This window comes from Chionomys nivalis, chromosome 5 (assembly GCF_950005125.1).
Source record: "Chionomys nivalis chromosome 5, mChiNiv1.1, whole genome shotgun sequence".
Taxonomy (NCBI): domain Eukaryota; kingdom Metazoa; phylum Chordata; class Mammalia; order Rodentia; family Cricetidae; genus Chionomys; species Chionomys nivalis.
In genome coordinates, this window is record NC_080090.1 from 31,917,994 (window position 1) to 31,941,714 (window position 23,721).

General features: G+C 42.7%; 1 protein-coding gene across 3 annotated transcripts; it reads left to right on the forward strand.

Moving 5' to 3' along the window:
* The first annotated feature begins 616 nt into the window (after positions 1-616).
* On the forward strand, positions 617-23,414 carry Ncoa4 (nuclear receptor coactivator 4). Of its 3 annotated transcripts, none has more exons than XM_057770783.1 (10): positions 617-737; positions 13,985-14,139; positions 15,981-16,121; positions 16,283-16,371; positions 16,561-16,669; positions 17,081-17,170; positions 18,341-18,487; positions 19,794-20,807; positions 21,225-21,353; positions 22,038-23,414. In XM_057770783.1, exons 2-10 carry the CDS (start codon positions 13,999-14,001, stop codon positions 22,041-22,043), a joined length of 1,866 nt encoding a protein of 621 aa, XP_057626766.1. In that variant the 5' UTR covers positions 617-737; positions 13,985-13,998; the 3' UTR covers positions 22,044-23,414. The 3 variants fall into 3 exon arrangements, with proteins under 3 accessions (XP_057626766.1, XP_057626768.1, XP_057626767.1); XM_057770784.1 differs by lacking the exon at positions 617-737 and adding an exon at positions 7,153-7,192; XM_057770785.1 differs by lacking the exon at positions 18,341-18,487.
* The last annotated feature ends 307 nt before the right edge of the window (positions 23,415-23,721 follow it).

Genomic DNA, 23,721 nt, shown 5'->3' on the forward strand with positions numbered 1-23,721 from the left:
TACTGATAATAATCATCTGATATCTCAGTCTCCCTCCTCTCTCAAAGGCTCAGCAGTGGAGGTTGGCCTTGAACTCCTATCCTCCTAAGCGCTGGAATTGCAACCAGGTGCCGCCATACCCAGATTAACTATTTCAAAAAAATAATTAGTTGATAGAATTTTCTAAATTAACAATACAAAGAAATGATAAATACAGCGATCGCCCACATCTGACCTCCACACTGTTTACATGCATTGAAAGTTAGCACCTCAAGGATATGTAAATTACTATGCATCGATTCTAAATTTTTTAATAAAAGGATTTGCCTTGATTTCTATAATAACGGAGTCATGTGATATATGATCTTTTGTGTCTTCTGACATGTATTCTTGCATATGAATGTTATAGCTAAATAAAATCTACTTTGTGCGAGCATTTGGTGCGAGGGGCTCCCTTGGCGTACTTCTCCATTCAGCATAGCACATCTTCAAAATACTTAATTGATTTACTGATCGGCATGAAAAGGACCCAGATTATGGGCAGTGAAAATTATCACACACCTCCACGTTGAGCCCTAAAGAGGCTTTGCGCAGGTGCGGAAGGAAATCTCGCGAAACTGTCAGAACGCTAGCGAGAGGCGTGGTAGGGAGGCCACATATCGCGAGAACTCTGGGTGCCGGGGCCGGATTCTTTCGTGGCTGGGTGTCTGGGTCGGTCCAAGGTGCGCTCGGGTCACCGGAAGAAGCCCTGCCAGCTGGTAAGGACGAGCGCGGCCGGCGGGCGCGCTTCCTATTGCTGCCCTCCTCGCCCCGGCCTGTGGCCTGTCCTGCGCTTTCTCCCCGGCCCACGCGGGGTCCCGGGCCACCATCATACCGGGCCCAGTCGCCTCTTCCTTCCCCGCGTCATCGCAGGCCTGGACTCCTCTCCCTCCCCCGCGATCCGGAGTCACCACCTCTTCCTTCTTGCCCAGGGCTGGGCCTGTGTCCGTGTGCCCCCCTCCCCGCCCCCATGTCGACATGCTCCCTCCCTGGGCCCCGATTTGCAGCCCGCAGCCTTGGAGAAGCTTCTCTTCCATCCCTTTCCTACCCTCTCCCGACAGTCCCAGCTTTTTCAGTGGTGACAACCCTGTTTCTATGTCTTGTCTGGGTCTCCGGTCCCAGGTGGACCCGTTTTTTATTATTCATTCAGAGCATATTTGCTCCTATTCCTTGGGTTTTGGCAAGGTGGGATGTTGGAGGCTGTTTGTGTCGTGAACATAGTATTACTTAACATCCCAGTTAATTCTCCCAGCAGCCCCCACAAAGTAGCTTGATTTCTCCCTTGGGCTGATCAGAAGAAAGAGCTTGCGGGGTTGTTGATTCATTGCTCAGGCACTCATTTATAAAATGCTGTGTGCTCAGACTGTCGAGGACATAGCAGTGTAAGAAATGGACATGCTCCTGGCTCTGATGTAACTAAGTCTTGTGGAAACAATGCCGTCTTAAAAGCTACAGGCTGGAACTTGGGAGGATGGATCGATAATGACAAGGCAGAGGGCTAGAGTTACCTGACCCTCAGCACACACAGGTTTCAATAGGACCTGCTCACCATCGCGGCTTCCTTTTGGAAGGACTTGACTTTCTACCACCCGCTTGGGAATTTGGAATATTGTTGTAGGGCTCTTGAGTTATTTCCCTGAGTGTGTTTGGGACGGGTAAGTCAGTTGGTTCTCTGTTAGGATCCCACTGCGATATTTCTGAACTTTAAAGTACACCAGAATCTTGGAAAGAAATTCACCATGGAGATTTATTTCATTTGTACTGCTCAGCAAGCTATATGATTTGCTCTTTGGATTTTTTGTTTGTTTAAGAAGAGGGTGTCACATCCGCTTAACACCTGGAGGTACAAGCCTTTGGAAGCCACCTAATGTGTGTCCTGAGAACTGGACTCTGGCCCCTGAGCCATCTCTCCAGTCCTGTTTTGCTTGTTTGAGGCAGGTTGGGCTGCAGGAATCCTCGTGGATCTCTGCTGGGATCACCAGGTGCATGCCACCACACCCAGCTGCTCGGCTGTTAGGAAAGGAGGTTTGCTAACTCGCAGATGTGTAGCCTCCGGCACCCTTAACAGCCCTCGCGTTCACTCTCCCTTTTACCTCTTCATTAGTTCTTTGAGTCTCTAGGAAAAGAACCTAGACATTTAAAGTTAGGGGTAGGGGTTAGTGACTAAGGTTTTATCATGATTTAATATCTCTCCAGTTACATCATTCCTTTGAGGGAAGGTTTTCAAAAGTGGAAATCACTGAACTACAGAAGGGAGAATTATTTTCCCCTGAGATGGGGTTTCTCTGTGTCACAGTCCTAGCTGTCCTGGAACTAGCTCTGTGGACCAGGCTGACCTTGAACTCACAGACATTTGCCTCCCTTTGCCTCCCAAATGCTGGGATTAAAGGCATGCACCACCACCGCCCAGTGAGAATTGCTTCTTGGTTTTGGTTTTGTTTTTTTTTTTTTTTTGGTTTTTCGAGACAGGGTTTCTCTGTAGCTTTGGAGCCTATCCTGGAACTCCCTCTGTAGACCAGGCTGGCCTCGAACTCACAGAGATCCGCCTGCCTCTGCCTCCCGAGTGCTGGGATTAAAGGCGTGCGCCACCACCGCCCGGCCGAGAATTGCTTCTTAAAGGGGAGTTTGTGTCTAATTTTATAAGTGCACGGAACTTAATTCCTCTCCAGTTTATTAAATCAGCATAGACTACTAGAAACCTCAGGGTTCCTCTGAGTATTGTGGCACATGTCCCTTCTCCATCTGAGAGTCTCTTGGCTAGTGTTTTCTGGTGCTTTGTCCATACAGTGTTAACACACTGGTAGGCGCTTAGAGATAGTCACTGAACCTGCTTTTTACCTTTTAACTGTGCCTTTTATTTCAGAAATTTAGTGTTGTCAATGAACCAGTGGCACAAAGTCTCCACTAGATGGCAGTCTCACCATTGTAGCCTCAGGAACTGCCTGACTCCCTTATAACTACATAAGCCTTAAATGGCCCCTTCAAAATACAGCTCAGTGTTCTAGACTTACTCTGGATCTTAGTCAAAAGGCTAGAAGCAGTCAGACTCAGACTTTTGGACCTGCGAGCTTGTGATCTATAGTGTATAGCTGTCAAGTCTATGATAGCTGCCAAGCTGAGCACTTTGGTTCTGGAGAGTATCACCAGTAGAACTTTGTATGCCTGTCTGACAGAGGAGCCGCCATATTGTTCTCCTCAGCAAGTCTTCTGTAATTGTTAAAACTAACATTTCAGCTGTCATTTGTTAGCTTACAGTCAGTATACCCCAGATCCTAGCTTGTCGTACATTCTCGCGGAATTAGATGGGCTCGCAGGCAAGTGAGCTAAATAATTATGGTGTAGGTACTCTGTTGACTTATCTTCCCTCTAGCATGGCTGACTCACTGTGCTCATGACCACTCTTAGACCAGCGCAGGCATTCCTGGCTTTGCTTGGCTTGATTGTGCAGTAGAACCCAGGTGTTTTTCTGGAGGACTAGGATTCTGCTTGGGACTTTTGAGCTTATAGTTCATTTGGCATGACCTCGATTGCCCTACAGAACTAGCAGTTTGGCTCAGTGTTGGGTGAGTAGCTAACAAAATTGGTTAATGAGGTTTGTTTTGTCAGTAAGTAACAGTCTTTCCATACATGGACAATTACAGCTTCCGAAGCAATCCCTCAGATAAGGTTTGAGTTTTATTTTGGCTTTATTGCTAGTCTCTCAGGCTTTAGGAAGGGAAAAATGATCTCTTGTTTGCTTCTGTAGGAAAAACACACGATAGTTAAAATATAAAAACAGAGATAAGATTTTTTGTTTGTTTGTTTTTTTCAAGAATGAGTTTCTCTGTATAACAACTCTGACTGTACTGGAACTCACTGTAGACCAGGCTGGCCTCGAATTCAGATTCGCCTGCCTCTGCCTCCTGAGTGTTGGAACTAAAGTGGTATTCATAGTGGTGCAGATGAGTAGCCCATTTTCCTATCCTTGGCTCTCTTGGGGAAGAAGTTCAAGCTGAACATAGGGTACAGCCCTAGAATGAAAGTCTACCTGGAGTTTCTGTGGTACTGCAAAGTCAGAGGGGAAAGATGTTGAGTTGGTTTGTAAATATAGTGCACATTTTTCCTCTCAAACCCGTTGTTGTTCTGAGTCTACGGAATGAAGCTTTTTGGACCTGGCCATTTAAAAAGTCTTTCTCAGTACTTACCCTGGGATTTTGATTTCTGTGCTGACACCCTCACCAGTTCTGTTTTGTTTCAAAACAAGGAACTAAATTCATCTGGGTGTTATTGCCAGTGTTCTGGGAACCCAGGCGAGAGGTTAGAATACCGAATTCAAGGCCAGCTTGAACTTTGTGAAGCTCTGTCAGAAACCAAGGGCTAGCTAGGGTGTAGCTTAAGTGTTGCCTAGCATTCACAAGGCCGGGCGTTTCCCAGAACTGGGAAAAAAGAGAACAGTTGTGTTAGAAACACTTTCCTCTTCTGAATTACTTTCCTAAATTTATACTATACTCCTTAATGGAGCAACATCAAGTTGATTATGTTTATAACAGAAATATATGTTATCGTGGCTGCTCTGAATTTGATCATTAGTACATTATTTATCTATCCCTTAGTAAAAGATGTATTAAAACCACTGGTAAGTTAAAGACAAGCATTGGTACAATTGGTACCTTTCTCATTAGACCAACTCTGTCCAACATACAGCATGTTCTTAATGCCAAGGTGCGGATGATACCAGGTGTGTGTACAGTGCCCGGATGTCCACGGCTGAGTGAACCTCACGCTAAGAAAGCAGAGCTAACAAGAACATCATGTGTTAAAGCAGCAGTTCTCACCCGTAGTCTCCACCCCTTTGCGGGTGCTGAATGGCCCTTTCACAGGGATCGCCTAGGACCACCGGAAAACACAGATATTTACATTAGGATTCGTAACAGTAGGAAAATTGCAGCTATGAAGTAGCCATGAAAATAATTTTATGGTTGGGGTCACCAACATGAGGAGCTGTTGTTAAAGGGTCGCCTTTGTGTTAGAGTTCCTACTGGAAACCTGTGTAGATGTGAGTAGGCACAAGAAGGCAGCGGGGCAGTTCTGTGGGCAGGCAGTATCCAAGAATGATGGATTTCTTTAGGAAAGGCTTTCTAGTGTTTGCGACTTGCGCTGTGGACAGCTTGAAGGGGTTAGCATTGCTGGAGAACTGGAGAACCAAGCTGGACAGAGCAGAGGGAATGGATGGAAAGAGGGAATTTTTAGTTTATTAAAATGGCAGTGTCAAGAATCCCAGCAGTCCCACACACTGATTAGGTGTGCTCCTCCCCCGCCCTCGGTTTTGAACGGTCTTGGTTTATATATGTAGTCTGAATTCATAGTGTAGCCCAGGATGGCAAGGATGAATCTCCTGCTGTAGCCTCCCGAGTGCTGGGATTACCTGATTAACATCAGTTTTTCTTTAATATACTAGGGATCAGCGATTGCCATGAAGAAGAGAACCGTACATTTTTCATTCATCTAGTTTTTTATCTTCACCAAATATCTTATCAAAAAGGATATTTGGAATTAGTTGTTTTCTTTCTAACGAAGGTTCGAATTGGGATCTCAGAAACCGTGCTGGTGAACTGCTGCCGGTGCCTGGGGCTTGGTGGCTAGGGAGGCTCGTTTTCCTCTTGGTGTTCACTAAAGTCACTTCATATGCATAGAAAAGAGAAAACAGGTCCTTAACTGTACTCTTCACTACCTCCGGTGTCCTGCTGAGTCAGCTCACACTGCCCTTGGCTTGGCCCTGGCCACACCCCAGGAAAGAATGTCTGCACTAGTCCCCTGAAGCAAAGTTTATTAAGTAGAGTTTTGAGAGGTACTTACTCCAGCCGAGTCCCAGTAGACACGGGGTGGGGGGTGCCCGTGTGCTGAGCTTTGTGCTCAAGTGTCTACCATGCTTTTTATGTCACGGTACTCAAAAGTTGTTATTTACAGCAAGGTTTAAAGATTAAGCAAAGTTTAAAAGTTAAGTAAGTTTCAGACATTAAGTAAGAAAGGATGTAAGCTGCTAAAAAATTGATGTTTGGACAGGAAACTGCTGATTTTCTGAGGTGTATTGTTTGGGGCTAGGGCCTGAGGGGAGTTTAGACAGTTCAACTCAAGGTCTGGACATTCTGGCCTTAAGTAAGCAGGAGCGTTTGTTCATTTGGTGTCCTGGATAGACCTTCAGTTCTGCTGTGGTTGACACTCCCTTTGACTCTCAGTCCTATTTCCTCCTGGTCCACGAGATTACAGATTTGAGCACCACGCTCTTTGCAATTGGTTGTTTTTGGTATCTTTTTTTTCTGAAACGTCTTTAGGAAAACGAGCTTGGTTTTACCAGTTATGTTGAAGTTTTACTCAGACAGCAGAAGATATGAAGTAGATCCCAGAGTGAGACACATTTTTCCCTTTCACATATGTCCTGGTTCATTTCCCCCCTTTTTGTATCCTGCCAGTCCCAGTACTCTGGAACCTCAGGCCGGTCTTAGTTACATAGCAAAAGCTTTTCTGGTGTTTGTTTTATTTCAAGACTGGGTTTTTGTGTAGACCAGGCTGGCCTTAAACTCATAGAGCCTGCCTCTGCTGGGATTAAAGGCGTGTACCACCCGGCTAGCAAGAGCTTTTTCTTTTTTTTCTTTTGGTTTTTCGAGACGGGGTTTCTCTGTAGCTTTGGAGCCTGTCCTGGAACTAGCTCTTGTACACCAGGCTGGCCTCAAATTTACAGAGTTCTGCCTGCCATTACCTCCTGAGTGCTGGGATTAAAGGCGCGGGCCACCACAATCCGGCAGCAAGAGCTTTTCTAAGCTCTAAAAAAATAAAAATAAATAAATAACAACAACAAAACCCAAAACAAAGCTAACCACCAAACCAAATCAAAATAGCTCTGGGGTGAACCCCAGCCGGCTGGTGGACCGGTTTGCAATCCGCTGCCGGCCCATCTTTTTTCGTCTGGTTATTGATTTGCAGCTGAGCTCTAGGCCTGCAGCCTGGAGAGGCTGCGGGAGGAGCTAGCTGCTTTCGGGTCCCCGGAGGCCGCTGCAGTGGGTGGAGTGGCGGGCGGGAGGGGCGACGTGACGTGTGCAGGGCGGGGCACCATCTGGCCGGGCACCTGATCGCCCCCAGGGTAAAAGGTGGCGGACCGCGGTCACGCAGCAGTTGGTGTCGCGGGCCCTACTGCGAGGTAAGTCTGCTTCTTGGGCCAGTACAGCGCGCATGCGTGCGGCGGGGAACCCTGAGAGCGGTTTCACAGCCGCTCCTAGAAAGGGCAACGGGAAGCCTAGAAAGCTGTTTGAGTCACTACTGCTCCAGCTTAATTTTACCGTTAGTTTAAAGTTTTTTGAACCAGAAAAACCTTATTTAGTTTTGCTATTAAGTGACAGAATTTTGCGGCCCCTTTTCGGTTACTGCTTAGAGTAATGCTGGGGGTCTAGCAGCTGCGTGTGGAAACTGGTCAATTAGAGCACTGCCGAAGGTAAAGAATTTGAAGTGGATAATCTTTGAGATAATGTGACTCGAAAACCCCTTTTCACTGACAGAGAAGAAAAAACAGGCCAAGAAATGGCTCAAAGTGAAGTTGCAAAATCCCACTTACCGTTACTAAACTGATAGTTTTTCACTGAAAATTTTACAAATGGTCTCATGTAGGTTGCCTCTTCAAAGATAACACAGTTGACAGTATTTCAGTCTTGTGACCCATAGAACACATATATCTTCTGTGGGTCCATTATGATCTTCTCTGCTTTATTGACTCAACTGCCAGGAAAATCAGTAAAAAGTGGAGGGCTTTCTTGGAGGCAGAGAGCAAGCTGAGACAGTGAGAGCTGGAGGGGAGTGTTAGAGATAATCTCCTCTAACCAGGCGTGGGGCACCCGCCTTTAATCTTCGCACTCTGGAAGCAGAGGCAGGCTTGGCCTACTTAGTAAGTCCCATGTTTAATAAAAAGATGATCAAGCTGGGCAGTGGTGGCGCACGCCTTTAATCTCAGCACTCGGGAGGCAGAGGCAGGTGGATCTCTTGAGCTCGAGATCAGCCTGGTCCACAGAGCGAGTTTCAGAACAGGCTCCAAAGCTACAGAGAAACCCGGTCTTGAAAAACAAAACAAAACAAATGTATTTTAAACCTTGGACTAGTTATAATTATATACAGATACTGGAACTGAAAGCTTTTTCTTCATTTCCTCCTGCTGGGACTTGGTAGTATTTTGATCACTCTGACCCTGCCATGACAGTGCTGTGTATTTTTGTGGTTGTCGTCCAAAGTTGATGCTTCTGAAACTCGGCTTAGAATTTATTGAGACTCTATGAAAATTAATAGTAAACCCTTAAAAACATTAATTTTAAACTCTAATTTTGGTAAACGTAATTCATGGGTAAAGACTCGAAAGTAGACTAGCTAACACAGGACCAGACCTGGAGAACACTAGTTCTGAATCCACATCCCTTCCTGTGCTTGTGACCCTTTAAAAGGATCATTTAGGAGAAATGATTTGACATGTACAAGCACTTGTTTGTCTTGCTGGCAACCAGCTTGGTTCTCAGCACCTACATTGCTCAATAAGTCACTACAGTTCCAGGGATCAGACGCCTTTTGCCCTCCAAGGTACCAGGCACACATGTAGTACACTTTCTTTATGCAAACAAAACTCATACACATAAAATAAAAATAAATCTTAAAGAAAGGATACCAGGCTCATTCTACAGACATGTGTATACACGTATGTACGTACATACATATGTTTGTGTGTATGGATGGGTATGTCATTTATACTCTGTAGGCCTTTGGCTTCATGAAATGTGGGTACTGTACTAAGCTAGCAAAGGTTTTATTTAACTGTGTTATTGATATTGAGAGTTGAACGCAGGACCCCAAGCCTGTTAAACACTTCCCACTGAGCTGTGACCACAGTAAACCTTTCTATCTTTCAGTTTGTGGTTAATGTGGATCATGAGAATTACAGCTTTTTGGAAATCTTAGGGTCAAAGCATATGATACCAAATTATCTTTAGTTTGGGGTTGGTTGCTCAATACTGATTCAAAGATGTTTGGACTTAATAACTAGATATGTGTGTTGCATATAGATACTCCACCTCCACAAACTTGAGGATTTTATTTTGGTGAGGGACAGTGGTGGTTAAGGATTGAATGTGTTTCCTTCACATTTTCCAGTACTCTAAAACTTAGTGCAGGGATCTTAGAAACAAGGAAGTTAAAACAAAAACAACACACACACTTAGACACACAACTGTGGGGAAAACTAATGTAATTTAATTCTTGTTTGAAAGTGCCGGGGCAGTAGTTTGCAAAATTAAGATGATAGATATATACACGTACATATACATATATGTGTATATATATATATCTTATATGTCAAAATTATATGTATATCTAAACTGTATTTATATTTATGGTTAGACTGTTAAGATTTTGCTTTTGTATAGTGAAAGATTAAATGGGGAGCTATTAAACAAGTGCTACCTAAGTTTGCATAGATTACATAGTCTCCACTTAACTCGCCGCTGCTGCTGGACTTCTGAACTGATATCTGCACTCAAGAGGTGGAGGTTTTTAAGGTTTCCATCACGCAGCTAAACCTGCTAACAGTATTAACTGCAGTGGTAAAAAGTGACCAAGTGCTTTTAATCCTAGCACTTGAGAAACAGAGACAGGTGGCGTTCTGTGAGTTAGAGATCAGCCTGGTTTATGTACAGAGTTCCAGGCCTGCCAGACCCTGTCTCAGAACCACAGACAGTGACAAAGGTCAGTCTCACCAGGCGATGGTTGCACACGCGCCTTTAGTCGGAGCACTTGGGAGGCAGAGGCAGGCGGATCTCTGTGAGTTCGAGGCCAGCCTGGTCTACAAGAGCTAGTTCCAGGACAGGCTCCAAAGCTATAGAGAAACCCTGTCTTGAAAAACAAACAAACAAACAAGCAAAAAAAGTCAGTCCTCATACACAGATACCTCCCACTTTAGCCTAGTTCAGTCTTCCATGAGTAGTTGTTTGTAATGGTCTTTTCTTTCTATTTATTTACTTATTTACTTATTTATTTTATTTTATTTTTGTTTTTTTTAGACAGGGTTTCTCTGTGTAGCTCCAACTGTCTTAGAACTTGCTCTGTAGATCAGGCTGGCCTCAAATTCACAGCGATCCACCTGCCTCGGCATCCCAAGTACTGGGATTAAAAATGTGCCCTATCACTGCCAAGCTGTAATGGCCTCATTCTTTACACCAGGAGGAGGCATGCCTGTAATCTAAGTGTTCAGAGGCTGAGATCGTACAGTTGTGAGTTTTAACAGGATGACTGTGTTTGAAAGACAGTATCCATTTTAAGTTAAAAAAATATAACTGTGGGGCTGGAGATATGGCTCAGTGGTTAAGAGCACTGACTGCTCTTCCAGAGGTCCTGAGTTCAATTCCCAGCAACCACATGGTGGCTCACAGCCATCTATAATGAGACCTGGCGCCCCCTTCTGACTTGCGGGCATACATGGAAGGAATGCTGTACACATAATAAATAAATAAATATTTAAAAAAAAATATATAACTGTGGTAAAACATGTCATTGGTGACAAGAAAACAGTCACCTAGGAACCTTTTGTTTTGTTGTAGCCCAGGATGTCTTGGAATTCACTGTGTAACAAATGCTGTCTTTGAACTCGCTGCAGTCTTGCCTTAGTCCCTGAGCGCTGAGATCTCAATTATGAGCCACTGTGTGTTTTGTCTGTGTCCACTCCTGGGCACTTGAACATGCCTGTGATTAGATTGAAAAGATTCCCATTACGGATCAAGTAGTACAGCCTGCTATAGTTGTATTTGAGTGTTTCTGGCTTGTTCTAGAATTGTGGGGTTTTTACACTATAAAGCAATATTTTAATTAAAATTTTCATAGTGCCAAGCATTGGAGCATTCCACACAAGTGAGGGCCTGAGAAGCTTGGTACAAGCGAAGACTGTTGGGAAAATATCCACAGGTCATGCATGTGGAACACCCGATGGTGATGTGGCCTCCGCAGGGCTTTCCAGTACCCGTGAAGCCCAGTTATAATATGAGATGGAAACACGAATTAATGCAGCTGCTGTTTCCAGGGTTAGGAAATTCCACAGGGGCTTCTGACAAATGCAATTGAGGAAGTCCTTCCTTCTGTAGGTCGTTGTGGGTAAACAGACTGAGGTACAGAGTCAGCAAGTGGGAAGTTGGAAATTTACTGAACTTTGAGTTTTTGGTAGGAACTCAGAAGTTCCTCGATCTGAATCCTTTGCTGAAGTGGGGTAAGAAAGCCTACTGGGCCTCATCTTCTTACGAGTTTCTTCTTTCTTTTTAAAAAATTATGTTATGTGTCTGCATTTGTATCTCTGTATGACTTATGTGGATAGTGTCTGAGGGCCCCTGAGGCTGTAGTTACAAACATTTGCGAGCCACCCTGTGGATGCTGGAAATTGAACCTGGTCCTCTGGAAGAGCAGCCAGAGTGTTTAACTGCAGAGCCATCTCTCCAGTCCCCCAGTTTATTTCTGAGTACTGGCCCTAACCGGCTTTCAGCCTAATCTGAAACCTAGTCTTGGGGATGCTGTCAAGGCAAGCCCAGAACGTCCCTTTGCCTCGAATGGGCAGCCGGCCATTGTGATCCCTCTGAGCAGGATGCTGCTGCTGAGCCAGAGTCATTGCCTTTGAACTGTTGGGCAGTCTGCTAAACCATTCCTCTCCCTGGGGCGATTCTGAAGAAGTCTGATCCTACTAGACAGGTCCCCAAGTAGTGGAGAGTAGTAATCATGGCCTCCCAGAGAGTTACTTATCTAGGTCAAACAGCCTTCCTGTTTGGAGATGTTTTTTTGTGTTCTGTTTTTCCGTCCATGCTTTTGAGGCCTCCTTCCGTTTTCTAAATGTCTCCATAGCATGTTACTCAGAAATAATTTTTAGCCTCATAATCACGGGGCAAAGTAGTCTTGTGACAAATACATCCAAATAACATCCAAATTAAATTCTGCGTATTTCCAGTAGAGTACCAACTCAGAATTTGCTTTCAACAAGATCGCCATCTTTTTTTTTTTTTTTAAATTCTCTTCTAATTGTCACCATGAAAGTGTAAACAAAACTATTTGCTTTATTAGGTTTAAAGCTACATGAAATAGTTTTGGGATCTGTTTCTGTCACAGATCTAGATTGTTTCTAATATCTGCCTTCTGTTTTCAATCCCAGTAATTAGAGAACAGATAATCAAATAAAAAAACCTACACAGAAGCTTGGTTGACCCCCTTTTGGACTCCTGACTATTCACTGCCTTTTCTTACTGTCCAGCTGAGGATAATCTGGTGGCCTTGAATTTCTAATCTTCTGGCCTCTACTTCAGGAGTTCTTGGGTTTCAGGTGCAACCCTTTATGCTTTACGTAGTGTCAATCAAACCAAGGGCTTTGTGCTAGGCACGCGGTCTGCCATTGGAGCTACAGCGCACTCCTGTGCTTGCTTTTTCTAAGTGTTTATAAACCATATCTTAATTCTAAATCTATCCCGGTTAAACACCAGCTTTGAGCTGTGTCAAGTCTGCTTCGTCGTTGCTCATCTCATTACATCATTTGCTTTTCTTTCCGCTTGTGCGGCTCTCCTAATCTCAGAGAACCCTTGGTACCAACCTACACTAAATTCTTTTTAAAAAATATTTTATGTCTAAATTGCATGGAATTATTGTGTCAGATTTATACTCGGGAAAACTTTCTGGCTATTGATGTTTTGCCTCCGTGTATATCTGTGTGAGGGTGTTAGGTCTTCTGGAACTGGAGTTAGACAGTTAGTTGTGAGTCGCCATGTGGGTGCTGGGAATTGAACCCAGGGCCTCTGGAAGAACAGCAGTGCTCTTAACCATTGAACTCTCTCCAACACCCTGTAATACTGTTTTTAAAAAGATACTTTTGTGTGTCTGGCTTTCCTGTTGATGTGGGTGTCAAAGAGGCTGGAAGGTGTCGGATCTCCTGGAGTTGTAGTCACAGGTGGTTGTAAGCTACCTGAGGTGGGTGCTGGGAATTGAACGAGGACTAAGCACTCTTAACTACTGGACAATCTCTCCAGTATCTTTATAAACTTTATTATAAAAAGAAGTTGGAAATCTACAGAATTACACACTAAAGTTAACCAGACCCAAAGTCCCTGTTATCTTTAGTGAACCGTTTGAATAGCACTTCTGACGCGGTTGTGGATCATGTTGGATTGTATACGATTTACTATCATATTTTTATGCACTTAAGTTTATCACTAGAACAAACATCCATGACAGAATTTGAACCTGAAGAACAATTAGCTTTATATTCTCTTTTATATCTCAAGTCCATTTTTTGTCATTTATTATATTTTTATAGTTACGGGGATAAAACCCAGGGAATCACACATGGTAGCAGAGTTATTTCTACTTTGAGCCACATCTGTAGTCTAGAATCCTATTAATGGTGGGTGTTTTTGTTTTGTTGTCTTTTGAGACGGGGTCATGTATGTATGAGTCCCTCACCCACCCAGTGCTGGATTACAGCCCCTTAGTACCAGAGTGGTTTAACACTTTCAGCAGCATGTGGCTTTTAATTCAGCACTATTGCTGTATTTCCTCAGATATTATGTTCACATGTAAAGTTTCCTCCAAAGAAATCAGAATTTTCTTTCTTCACTTCTCTCCCCTCCTCCTTTCTTGAGATAGGGTTTCTCTTTGTAGCTCTGGCTATCCTGGAACTCTCTAGACCAGGCTGGCCTCGAACTCACAGAGATCATGCCTGCCTCTGTCTCCTGAATGCCGGGATTAAAGGCGTATGCTAGAGTTTTCTAGCAGAAACAGGTTAGGTAAGGAAGACAGGCAGTATGTATGTATTGAGTATGTGTGGAAATCACCAAAGTTGTTAGTAGTGAGAGCTGGTTGGGGTAACCATTTGAACCACAATCAAAATGTGGTTTGGGGGTTGTAATTATGGTGCTATTTGTATTTCCTTCTTTCTTTAAAGGAGCAGTGAGCAGAATGAATACTTCCCTGGAACAGAGCGGCTGCCACAGTAACAGAGAGACCCTTCTCAGGTGCAGTGATGCACGGAGGGAGCTGGAGCTCGCTATCGGTGGAGTGCTCCGGGCTGAACAGCAAATTAAAGATAACTTACGAGAGGTATGCTGTGTGCTTCCTCTTCCTTGATCTGGATGCAGCACAAGGCTGGTTTAGAGCACTCAGCTTCTAAGGATTTAACTTCTCTGTGCCATCCAGAAAGTTTGCTTCTGTATCCTGTAGTTTCTGAACCCTAATTAATTCTCTCTCTGGCATGTTGGGGCTTTTGATCCCACAGGGAAATAAGTCAGCTGCTGAAAGAATCTGAGAATCTACTTGGGGATTTGCTATTCAACATGTGTTTTGATTGCTCCTTTGTGTGACTCTTGTACCCAGTCTTGCAGTCATGCAGAGTAACAGAGTGAGCAGTAAGCAGTATTCTGCTTATGTAGACTTGGCTGTCTTGGAACTCACTGTGTAGATCAGACTGGCCAGGAACTCACAGAGATTTGCTGCCTCTCGAGTACTGGGATTAAAAGTGTGTGCTATGGTGCCTGATATGGCTGTACCTTTTTGATATATAAAATGGCACTTTGTTATGTCCCCATTTAACTTGTTGGTAGCATGATTTAAGTTGTATAGTCTCTAAATGACTCTCATTCTGCAAGTCAGAGTGAAATATGTTAGTTCCAAAAGCATTCTTCTGGTGAACACTTCAAGTAATATATGACACAGAAAACAACTTTTTCCAAAGGGGAACTTTTTTTTTTTTGATTTTCGAGACAGGGTTTCTCCGTAGCTTTTTTTTTTTTTTTGGTTCGTCCGGGAACTAGCTCTTGTAGACCAGGCTGGCCTTGAACTCACAGAGATCTGCCTGCCTCTGCCTCCCGAGTGCTGGGATTAAAGGCGTGCGCCACCGCCACCACCACCCGGCCACCAAAGGGGAACTTTTATGATATGCTGATATACTTATGTGAATGCCCATGAATGATTTATAGCTATCCTGAATTTTTCCCTCAAAATGTTTGTGTATAGACAAAATGTGAATCATTGTATATACTCTTAGGAACATTAGTTTATTCATTTTTTAATTAAATTTTAAAATTTATTTTACATACCAACCAGTTTCCCCACCCTTCTCTATTCCCCCCCCCCATGCCCTGCCCATCCGTATCTCAGAAAGGGGAAGGTCTCCCATGGAAGTCAACAAAGCATGACTTATCAAGTTGAGGCAGGACCATGACTCCCCCCCAAATCAAGGCTGAGTGAAGCATCCCACCATAGGGAATAGAGGGAACATTAGTTTATAATTTACCTAAACTATCCACCCTAATGGTCTCCTTGCTTTTGATGAGATGGTTCATGCCTGTATTAAACTTTAAACTTGCTTACTATAAATGGACTGCTTATTCCACGCAGATAGGACAAAGAACACAGACCAGCTAGATAGAGAGTATCTGTTCTTTCCTTTCCTTGCTCTTCTCCCTTCTCCCCACTTCCTTCTCCTCCCCTCTCCTCTTCTTTTCTTTTGGTGGAGAGGGTGGTTTGAGACAGGGTTTCTTTGTAGCCTTGACTGAACTGCAACTAGCTCTGTAGACCAGGCTGGCTTGGACTCTCAGAGATCCACCTGCCTCTGCCTTCTGAGCGCTGGGATTAAAGGTTCGCATCACGTAGAAAGCTTAAAGTTGTCAGGATTAGTATCCCTGCTGTATCTTTTTCTTTTGATTGCTGATATGCAAAATAAGCCTGATTCTCTGAAGAGGAGGAATGAAGATGGATTTTAGAAGTTAGGTATACCTTTTAGCCTTGGATTCTTTAACTAGGATTCATAGGACTTCATGGGATTACTGTAATTGTAGGCAAATTTTTGAATGTATGCTGAAAAATTTAAGAGCATTAGTATTTTATGGGAATTGTCATTCCTTGGCTTATAACACTAGTTTCTGCTCCCATGCATTTCCTAGGTCAAAGCTCAGATCCACAGTTGCATAAGTCGCCATCTAGAATGCCTCCGGAGCCGTGAGGTGTGGCTCAGTGAGCAGGTAGATCTCATCTATCAGCTTAAAGAGGAGACACTACAGCAACAGGCTCAGCAGCTTTACTGGGTAAGGGGACTACGTGGCTAAACTGCATTAGGCATATGTTCTAGATTCCAGACAATGCTTTATCTGCTTTGTATTATTAATATGCCAGATAAAAGTTTAATCTGTTAGTTATCAGCTTGGATACTTTGAATTGTAAATAGATGGTTTCATGTTTCATGTAGCTAATGGGCCAGTTCAGTTGTCTTATTCATCAGCTGGAGCACACCCAGAACAAAGATCTCGCCAATCAAGTTTCTCTGTGCCTAGAGAGGTAAAGGACCTTTTACTTGTTTTGACTTTGTTCTACTCTCGTAGGCATAAAAACAAGTCAGATTTGCAAGTTGGATTTAACTTGACTTTCTATTCTTGTGTAAAACCATCCTAGTTTTTTTGTATACAATGTTACACTTGCTAATACTGGTATTCCTCAGAAAATATCTAAATTTTATCACTTCCGTAGACTGGGTAGTTTGACTCTTAAGCCTGAAGATTCAACTGTCCTGCTCTTTGAAGCAGACACATCTGCTCTGCGCCAGACCATCACCACATTTGGATCCCTTAAGACAATTGTAAGTGGTGTTAATTTCAGCTATTTCCTAGGGTACTCAAGTCAGTAGCCTTCTGGATGATCAGAACTGTAGGTTGGCAGGTGGAGATTGTTACTGATTCACTGAGGATACTTAAGGCTCATCCTCTGTCTTTAAAAATATTCTGATACATTTAAAAATAAGTGTTATGGTTTGAATGGTTTAGTATCATTTGGGTCTTGTTTAAATCAGACTACAGTCAAGTATAGATTTCTTATGATGACATAAATAACTCAAACTGATCATTAGCTTATATTATAGCCCATTGGAGTTACAGTGAATAGTACCTCAATGAAAATAGAATGCTTTGCTCAATGATTTTGAAATTTAGGGATAATACTACTATTATTTGGTAGAAAAGCATAAATAATGTGATTCTCTTCTTCTTGATAGCAAATTCCTGAGCACCTGATGGCTCATGCTAGCTCTTCAAATACTGGGCCTTTCCTAGAGAAAAGAGGCTATATCCAGGTGCCAGAGCAGGTAAACTGCAGTTTTGCTTTTAGTAACTGGGTTATTTATGAATTCTTTTGTGTCTTGATAACCATTTTTATTTGCTGTTATTTGTAAAAGGCATCCACTTGAATGCTTCTCTTGAAGCACCAGATGTCATGTTTAGTTGTTTTATAGATTTAATGAGAAAAATAATCAGCTCAATGGAAATCATTAACATTGTTACTGGGGGGCTGGAGAGATGGCTCAGTGGTTAAGAGCATTGCCTGTTCTTCCAAAGGTCCTGAGTTCAATTCCCAGCAACCACATGGTGGCTCACAGCCATCTATAATGAGGTCTGGTGCTCTCTGGCTTGCAGGCATACACACAGACAAAAATTGTATTCATAATAAATAAATAAAATATTAAAAAAAAAACGTTACTGATATGGGTTCTTCCTTGGTAGTCTATAATTCAGATAGATGTGTTTGTAAAAAAAAAAGCAAGTGAATAAAAGATTGAAGACATGAAAGTTAGAAGAACTCTAGCAGTCAGCTGTGTTGTTTTGAGACAGGCTCTAACCATATGGCAAGTCAGACTTAGAATAGTTATATAGCTCAAGCTAGCTTCAATTTGGAGCCCTCCTGCCGTGGCCTCCCAGACTGCTGAGATTGTAGATGTGCAACCACCATTCCTGGTCTTATTTTGTAATTGTGAAGATTGGGACTGGTAAGGTGGCTCAGGGGATAAAGGCTTACCCTGCAGGTTACCTGAGTTCAATCTGTTGAACCTGCATAAAGTTGGAAGGAGAAGTTCAGCTCTACAGAGTTGTCATTTGACCTCCGTACACATGCCATAGCATGTGTGCCCTCTCACACAGTAAGTTTTAAAAATTATGTTTGTGTATGTATGGGTATGGGGCAGGAGATAACACAGGCCATGGTGCCTGTGTGGAGGTCAGAGGACCATGTAGATCAGGGGATTAAATTCGGTCAGTTATGCTTTGTGACAGGTGCCCTTACCCACTGATCTATCTCACTTGGCCAATAAGAAAAAAAGCAAAAACAAAAACTTAAATTGATTTAGGGAAGACATGTGACCTTAAGTAACCCAAAGTAAAGAGTGTTTGGGTCTCCTGTTTCTGGTAAATTTTCTCCTGTGTTTGGTGCTTCTTTATTAAGCAGCAAAGTTTTTCTTTTGCTTTTTTTTCATGGCTTGTAGAAGTCAGCATCCAGTAGCACAGTTGCTTCTCTCAGTGAATGGCTTCTTGTGAGCAAACCTGCTGTTATCGGTCATCAGGCTCCTTATGTACCTAGTACCAACCCACAGGACTGGCTTACCCCAAAACAGACCTTGGAGAACAGTCAGGTGTGTGACTGCCTTTATTGTTTCTGAGGTAGATTGGGTTAACAGTAGTTTATGTCTTTGTTTTTTTGTTTGTTTGTTTGTTTTGTTTTGTTTTTTTTAGCATTTTTTAGGTCATGTTTTTAATTACAAGACTGAATCACTATAGGTAGAAAGTTTAGAAAAGAAAAATATCTTTCAAAATACAAGTCCATAATTCCTAGTGAAGTGACATTAAGACATTTTAAATTTTTTATTTATATTTATTTGTATTGATTTTTTGCATGTATGTCTGGGTGAAGGTGTTGGGTGCCCTGGAACTGGAGTTGCAGACAGTTGTGAGCTGCCATGTGGGTGCTGGGGACCAAACCTGGGTCCTCTGGAAGGGCAGTCAGGGCTCTTAACCACTGAGCAATCTCTTCAGCCTATTAAAACATTTTTTGTTTACAGCATTTTCTGTACATATATGTAAATAAAAATCATTCTGTAAATAGTATTTTGGTAAATACAGAATGCATTTGATTGATCACATAGAATTCATTGGTTGGCTGGAACTTAAGATTCTGTCCCCTATACTTTAGAGCTAATTAGTTCCTTAGGAGTAAATTCCTATAAATTGGTTTCCTAAATTCTGCATAGTACCCTTTGGACTTTTGTTACATTGTGCTAATATGGCTTTCTAGGAAGTTATCAGTGGAGTATTCACCACTGTCTTAGTTACTTCTTCTGTGTGCTGTGAAGAAACACCAGGTCCAAGGCAACTTATAAAAGAAAACATTTAAGTGGGTGCTTGCTTACAGTTTAAAAGGGTGAGTCCATGACCCATCAGGCTAGGAGTATGGTGGCAGGCAGGCAGGTTGCTGGAGCAGGGTGAGAGCTTACATCTATAAATTAGAAGTAAAGAAACAGACAGACAGACACTGGACCTGGCATGGACTTTTGAAAACTCAAAGTTCACACCCATTGAATACACCTCATCCAGCAATTCCACACCCCCTTTCCTAAATAGCCCATTACCTGGAAACCAAACATTCAAATCTATGAGCCTGTGAGGTCATTCTCATTCAGACTGCCACAACCACCCAACCTCTCAGTCATCGTTTACAAGTTAGTTTCTTTCATTTTCACAGTATCAGTTTTGCTTTTACAGCAGTTGAATCTTTTTATGCTTGTTAGACTTTGAATGTGTCTGACCTATCATACTGGCATTATATAAAAACTAGTTTCCTTTTCTAAAAAGATTATAGAATATGGAGTTTTCATGTAAATATGTATTTTATTTTTTTTTTTCTGGCAAATTCAACATTAATCTTTGGTTACTTCTGTATAGACTTCTGCCAGAGCCTGTAGTTTCTTCAACAATGCCTGGGGCAATCTAAAGGGCTTAGAGAACTGGCTCCTCAACAGTCATCAAGATAGTCCTGGAAAACCAAGTTCCTCAAAGTCTAACAGCCATTGCAGCACCAGCTCTTTCTCTACTGAAGCTGAAAAGGTCCAAGATATAGAGCTCCTTGATCAAGAAGAACTGGACCTGTCGGATTGGTTGGTGACTCCCCAAGAACCCTGTGAACTGGAGAAGCCTGAGAATGGCAGCTGTGAAACCAGTGAGAAGTTTAACCTCTTATTCCAGGTGTTCAAAGAGCCCTACAATGTGAATGATTGGCTTGTCAAGCCTGACTCCTGTACCAACTGTCAGGGTAACCAGCCCAGAGGTGTGGAGATTGAGAACCTGGGTAATTTGAAATGCCTGAATGACCACTTGGAGGCCAAAAAACCACTTACGGTCCCCGGCATAAACACCGAGGGCTGGCTTGTCCAGAACCATCAGGACACATGTAGAGTAGAGGAAGTATGCAAAGCCAACGAACCCTGCACAAGCTTTGCAGAATGTGTATGTGATGACAACTGTGAGAAGGAAGCTGTGTATAAATGGCTTCTGAAGAACGAAGGAAAAGATAAGAATGGAATGCCCATGGATCCCAAATCTGAGTCTGAGAAACGCAAAGAGTTCCTCAATCTGTGGCTCTGCACTTCCAGAAATGAGCTAATAGAACAAGCTAAGGCACCCAAGGCAATGGCTCCTGCTAGAATTGCTGATCCCTTCCAAGTCATAAGGAACAGTTGCCTGTCAGAGTGGCTTATTCGGCCCACATGCAAAGGAAGAAACCCTAAGGAAGTGCCCAGTACCGAGGAGAGAGCTGGTAAAGAAATGCTTAAAGGCCCTATGACCACTTCCTGGCATCCTTTTAATACTGCTGACTGGGTCTTACCAGGAAAGAAAGTGGGAAACCTCAGCCAGTTCTCCTCTGGAGAAGATAAGTGGCTACTTCGAAAGAAGGCCCAGGTGAGCAGACATCAAAATTTACCCCATTTGAATCTGCTTTAATTTATGCTAAATTTGGCCAAGGTAGTAATTTTCCCAAGTCATAAACAGGATGGATGATTTTATAATCCACTGGTTTTTTTTTGGGGGGGGGGGTGTTTCGAGACAGGGTTTCTCTGTAGCTTTGGAGCCTGTCCTGGAACTAGCTCTTGTAGACCAGGCTGGCCTCGAACTCCCAGAGATCCCTGCCTCTGCCTCCCGAGTGCTGGGATTAAAGGCGTGCGCCACCACCGCCTGGCATAATCCACTGTTTTTGTGAATTTCCCAGGTCCTTAGCCTCCATGTTGCAGTAAAGAAGAAAGTTCAGCCTGTTTTATAGCAACAGTTGGTACCTCTGTTCTTGACCTCTTAGTAGTCATCTTTGTTATCTTCTTGCAGGAAGTATTTCTGAATTCACCCCTGCAAGAAGAACATAACTTCCGTGGCCTCCCTGCAGTGTGTGATCTTTTTGCTTGTATGCAGCTTAAAGTTGATAAAGACAAATGGCTGTATAGAACTCCTCTACAGGTGGGTACCTGCACCACATTGTTATCATAGCTGCTCATGTTTCCCCTTTCTTACCAACTTAGGCTTTCCCCAACCATTTTCCTGTTAATTTGTATATGAATAGAAGTACTTTAAAATTTTATGGTACTGTGGGCTAGCAAAATAAAAGTGCCTGACAACCTGAGTTCAATCCCTGGAACATATAGAAGAACTGACTCCACAGAATTGCCCTTTGACCTCCTATATCCACACCATAGCACAAATGCCCCGTGTGCACCAAACACACACACATACAGAGTAGTATATGAAAACTATTAAAATCTTATGCACTTGAACTTACTTGATTATACTTAAGTAACTTTTTAAATCTGTTAACTGCCTGTAATTTTCTTGTCCCCTCATGGATTGTGATTTTTTTTTTTAAAGATTTATTTTTATATGCATTCATGCTTTGCCTCCATGTATGTCTGTGTGAGGATGCCAGATTCCCTAAAACTGGAGTTAGTTATGAGCTGCCACGTGGGTGCTGGGAATTGAACCTGTGTCCCCTGGAAGAGCAGTCTCAGTGCTCTTAACTGCTGAGCCATCTATCCAGACTCAGATTGTGTTATCTTAAGAACTGAGTCCATTTCAAAGTGGAAAGAATTTTGCTGTCTGCAGTGAATGGAGATTTCTATGGGCTTTTATTTCTCTCTCTTTTTGCAGATGTGAAGCAATGGACTACTAGAACTGAGCAGCTTTCCTGCAGATCACCACATCCTTGAGCTGAGCGACTATGACCTGCCAAGCCATTGTTTATTCCAGGCCTGACTAGTCAGCTTCATTCCTCTCGTGCTTAGTTTTGGACTAGTAAACAGAAATCATTGAATTATGAGCTAGTGTGTGAAAGAGGCTTAATGCTAAGGTATTGCAGTTCCTTCTTATGGAAGCACTACCACACTGACTCCCTTACTAGAAACAGCCTTTCGGAACATTGGCCTTTAGCAGCTTCAACGGCAAACACTAGTTTTAAAAGTGAAATATTTCTATATCAAGTGTGTTAATGTGTTCTAAAACTAGTAAACTTTCCTTTTGATTGCCTTTTAGCTGTTTCTCTTGCTATGAACTTCTAGTGGTTTGAAATTTTTCTGTTCAGTTGATATATAGAATATTTCACAGAATTAACCTTGCCAATACAGTATATTTCCCTCTACTAAATGTCTATTAGTTATATTGCAATTTTTTATATTAATCAGATGTTTAGGCTACATGTCATTTCTAACATTTTTCATTCAAAAGAAATTAAGCTACAACAATTGCTGCCTTTATTCCTTTCCAAGTATCTACTAAGCCCTTTATTGCTTCAAGACCACTTTTAGGGCAGTCAGAGCCCCTGAAGTTCTACAAACCTTGCTTTAAAGAGCCCCAGGCCAACAAAAACAGAAAGGCAAGATGTGTTAGGAATGCAGTACTGACCACCTGTCACCCTGTGTAAATGGAAGCTGAGCTTGACACCTGGTGCTCTTAACTAGGGATAAAGTCAATGTCCTGTCACTTCAAGCACAGCATCCTGAACCTCCAAAAGTACAGTGCAGTGACATCTTGATCAACAGGCTGTGCTCAACACTTGTGCCTTGGAGTGTTTATTGAATCTTCATAGAACTGACGTCCTTGAGTTATGATGCTTACATTTTAGAAAGTTTCTCTGTAGGAGAGTAGCAGGATTTATGTTTTACAATTCTCCAGGATAACTTTAAGCCTTTGAACTGCCTATTGGAAGTACTTGTGGGAAAATTTTACGGTCTCATAGTGACATTACCATACAGCTCTGGATCACAGCTGAAAAGAGCCTCATATTTTATGTCCCCCCAGATACCACTGAGTATTAAGTTGGTGGGTAAAAACAATTTAAAGAGCCTTCCCAACATCTTAAGTTGCAGGGAACTTTGTAGTTTCTCTTTTGAGGTCTAACACACTGTATTTTACATTATTAAAATGTAATTTAAGTTAATCACTATGCTAATGATACATAAACCATTCTTTTGCATTGATAAATTTTATATCTCCATTAAAATCATAATGGCCACATCACAGTTGTTTGTGTTATCTGTAAAGCTCAAAATGTTAAGTTTGGTAAGGGTGCAATAAACAGCATAACTATACAAGGAGCTTATGAGCCCTATCATTTTCAGCCTTTCCCTAAAAAACATATTTATTTAGAAGCACACATGCATACAACAGTGCAATCTGGCCACTGGTTTAGTACTTCAAAAAGGTCCTAGTGTAGCCGGGCGGTGGTGGCGCACGCCTTTAATCCCAGCACTCAGGAGGCAGAAGCAGGTGGATCTCTGAGAGTTCGAGGCCAGCCTGGTCTACAAGAGCTAGTTCCAGGACAGGCACCAAAGCTACA

Bases quoted from the DNA above. Each gene is read 5' to 3' on its own strand.
- Ncoa4 (XM_057770783.1), top strand. From the start codon at position 13,999: ATGAATACTTCCCTGGAACAGAGCGGCTGCCACAGTAACAGAGAGACC. The intron at 16,372-16,560 runs GTAAAGGACCTT...TCACTTCCGTAG, and splicing joins GTTTCTCTGTGCCTAGAGAG to ACTGGGTAGTTTGACTCTTA. The intron at 20,808-21,224 runs GTGAGCAGACAT...ATCTTCTTGCAG, and splicing joins TACTTCGAAAGAAGGCCCAG to GAAGTATTTCTGAATTCACC.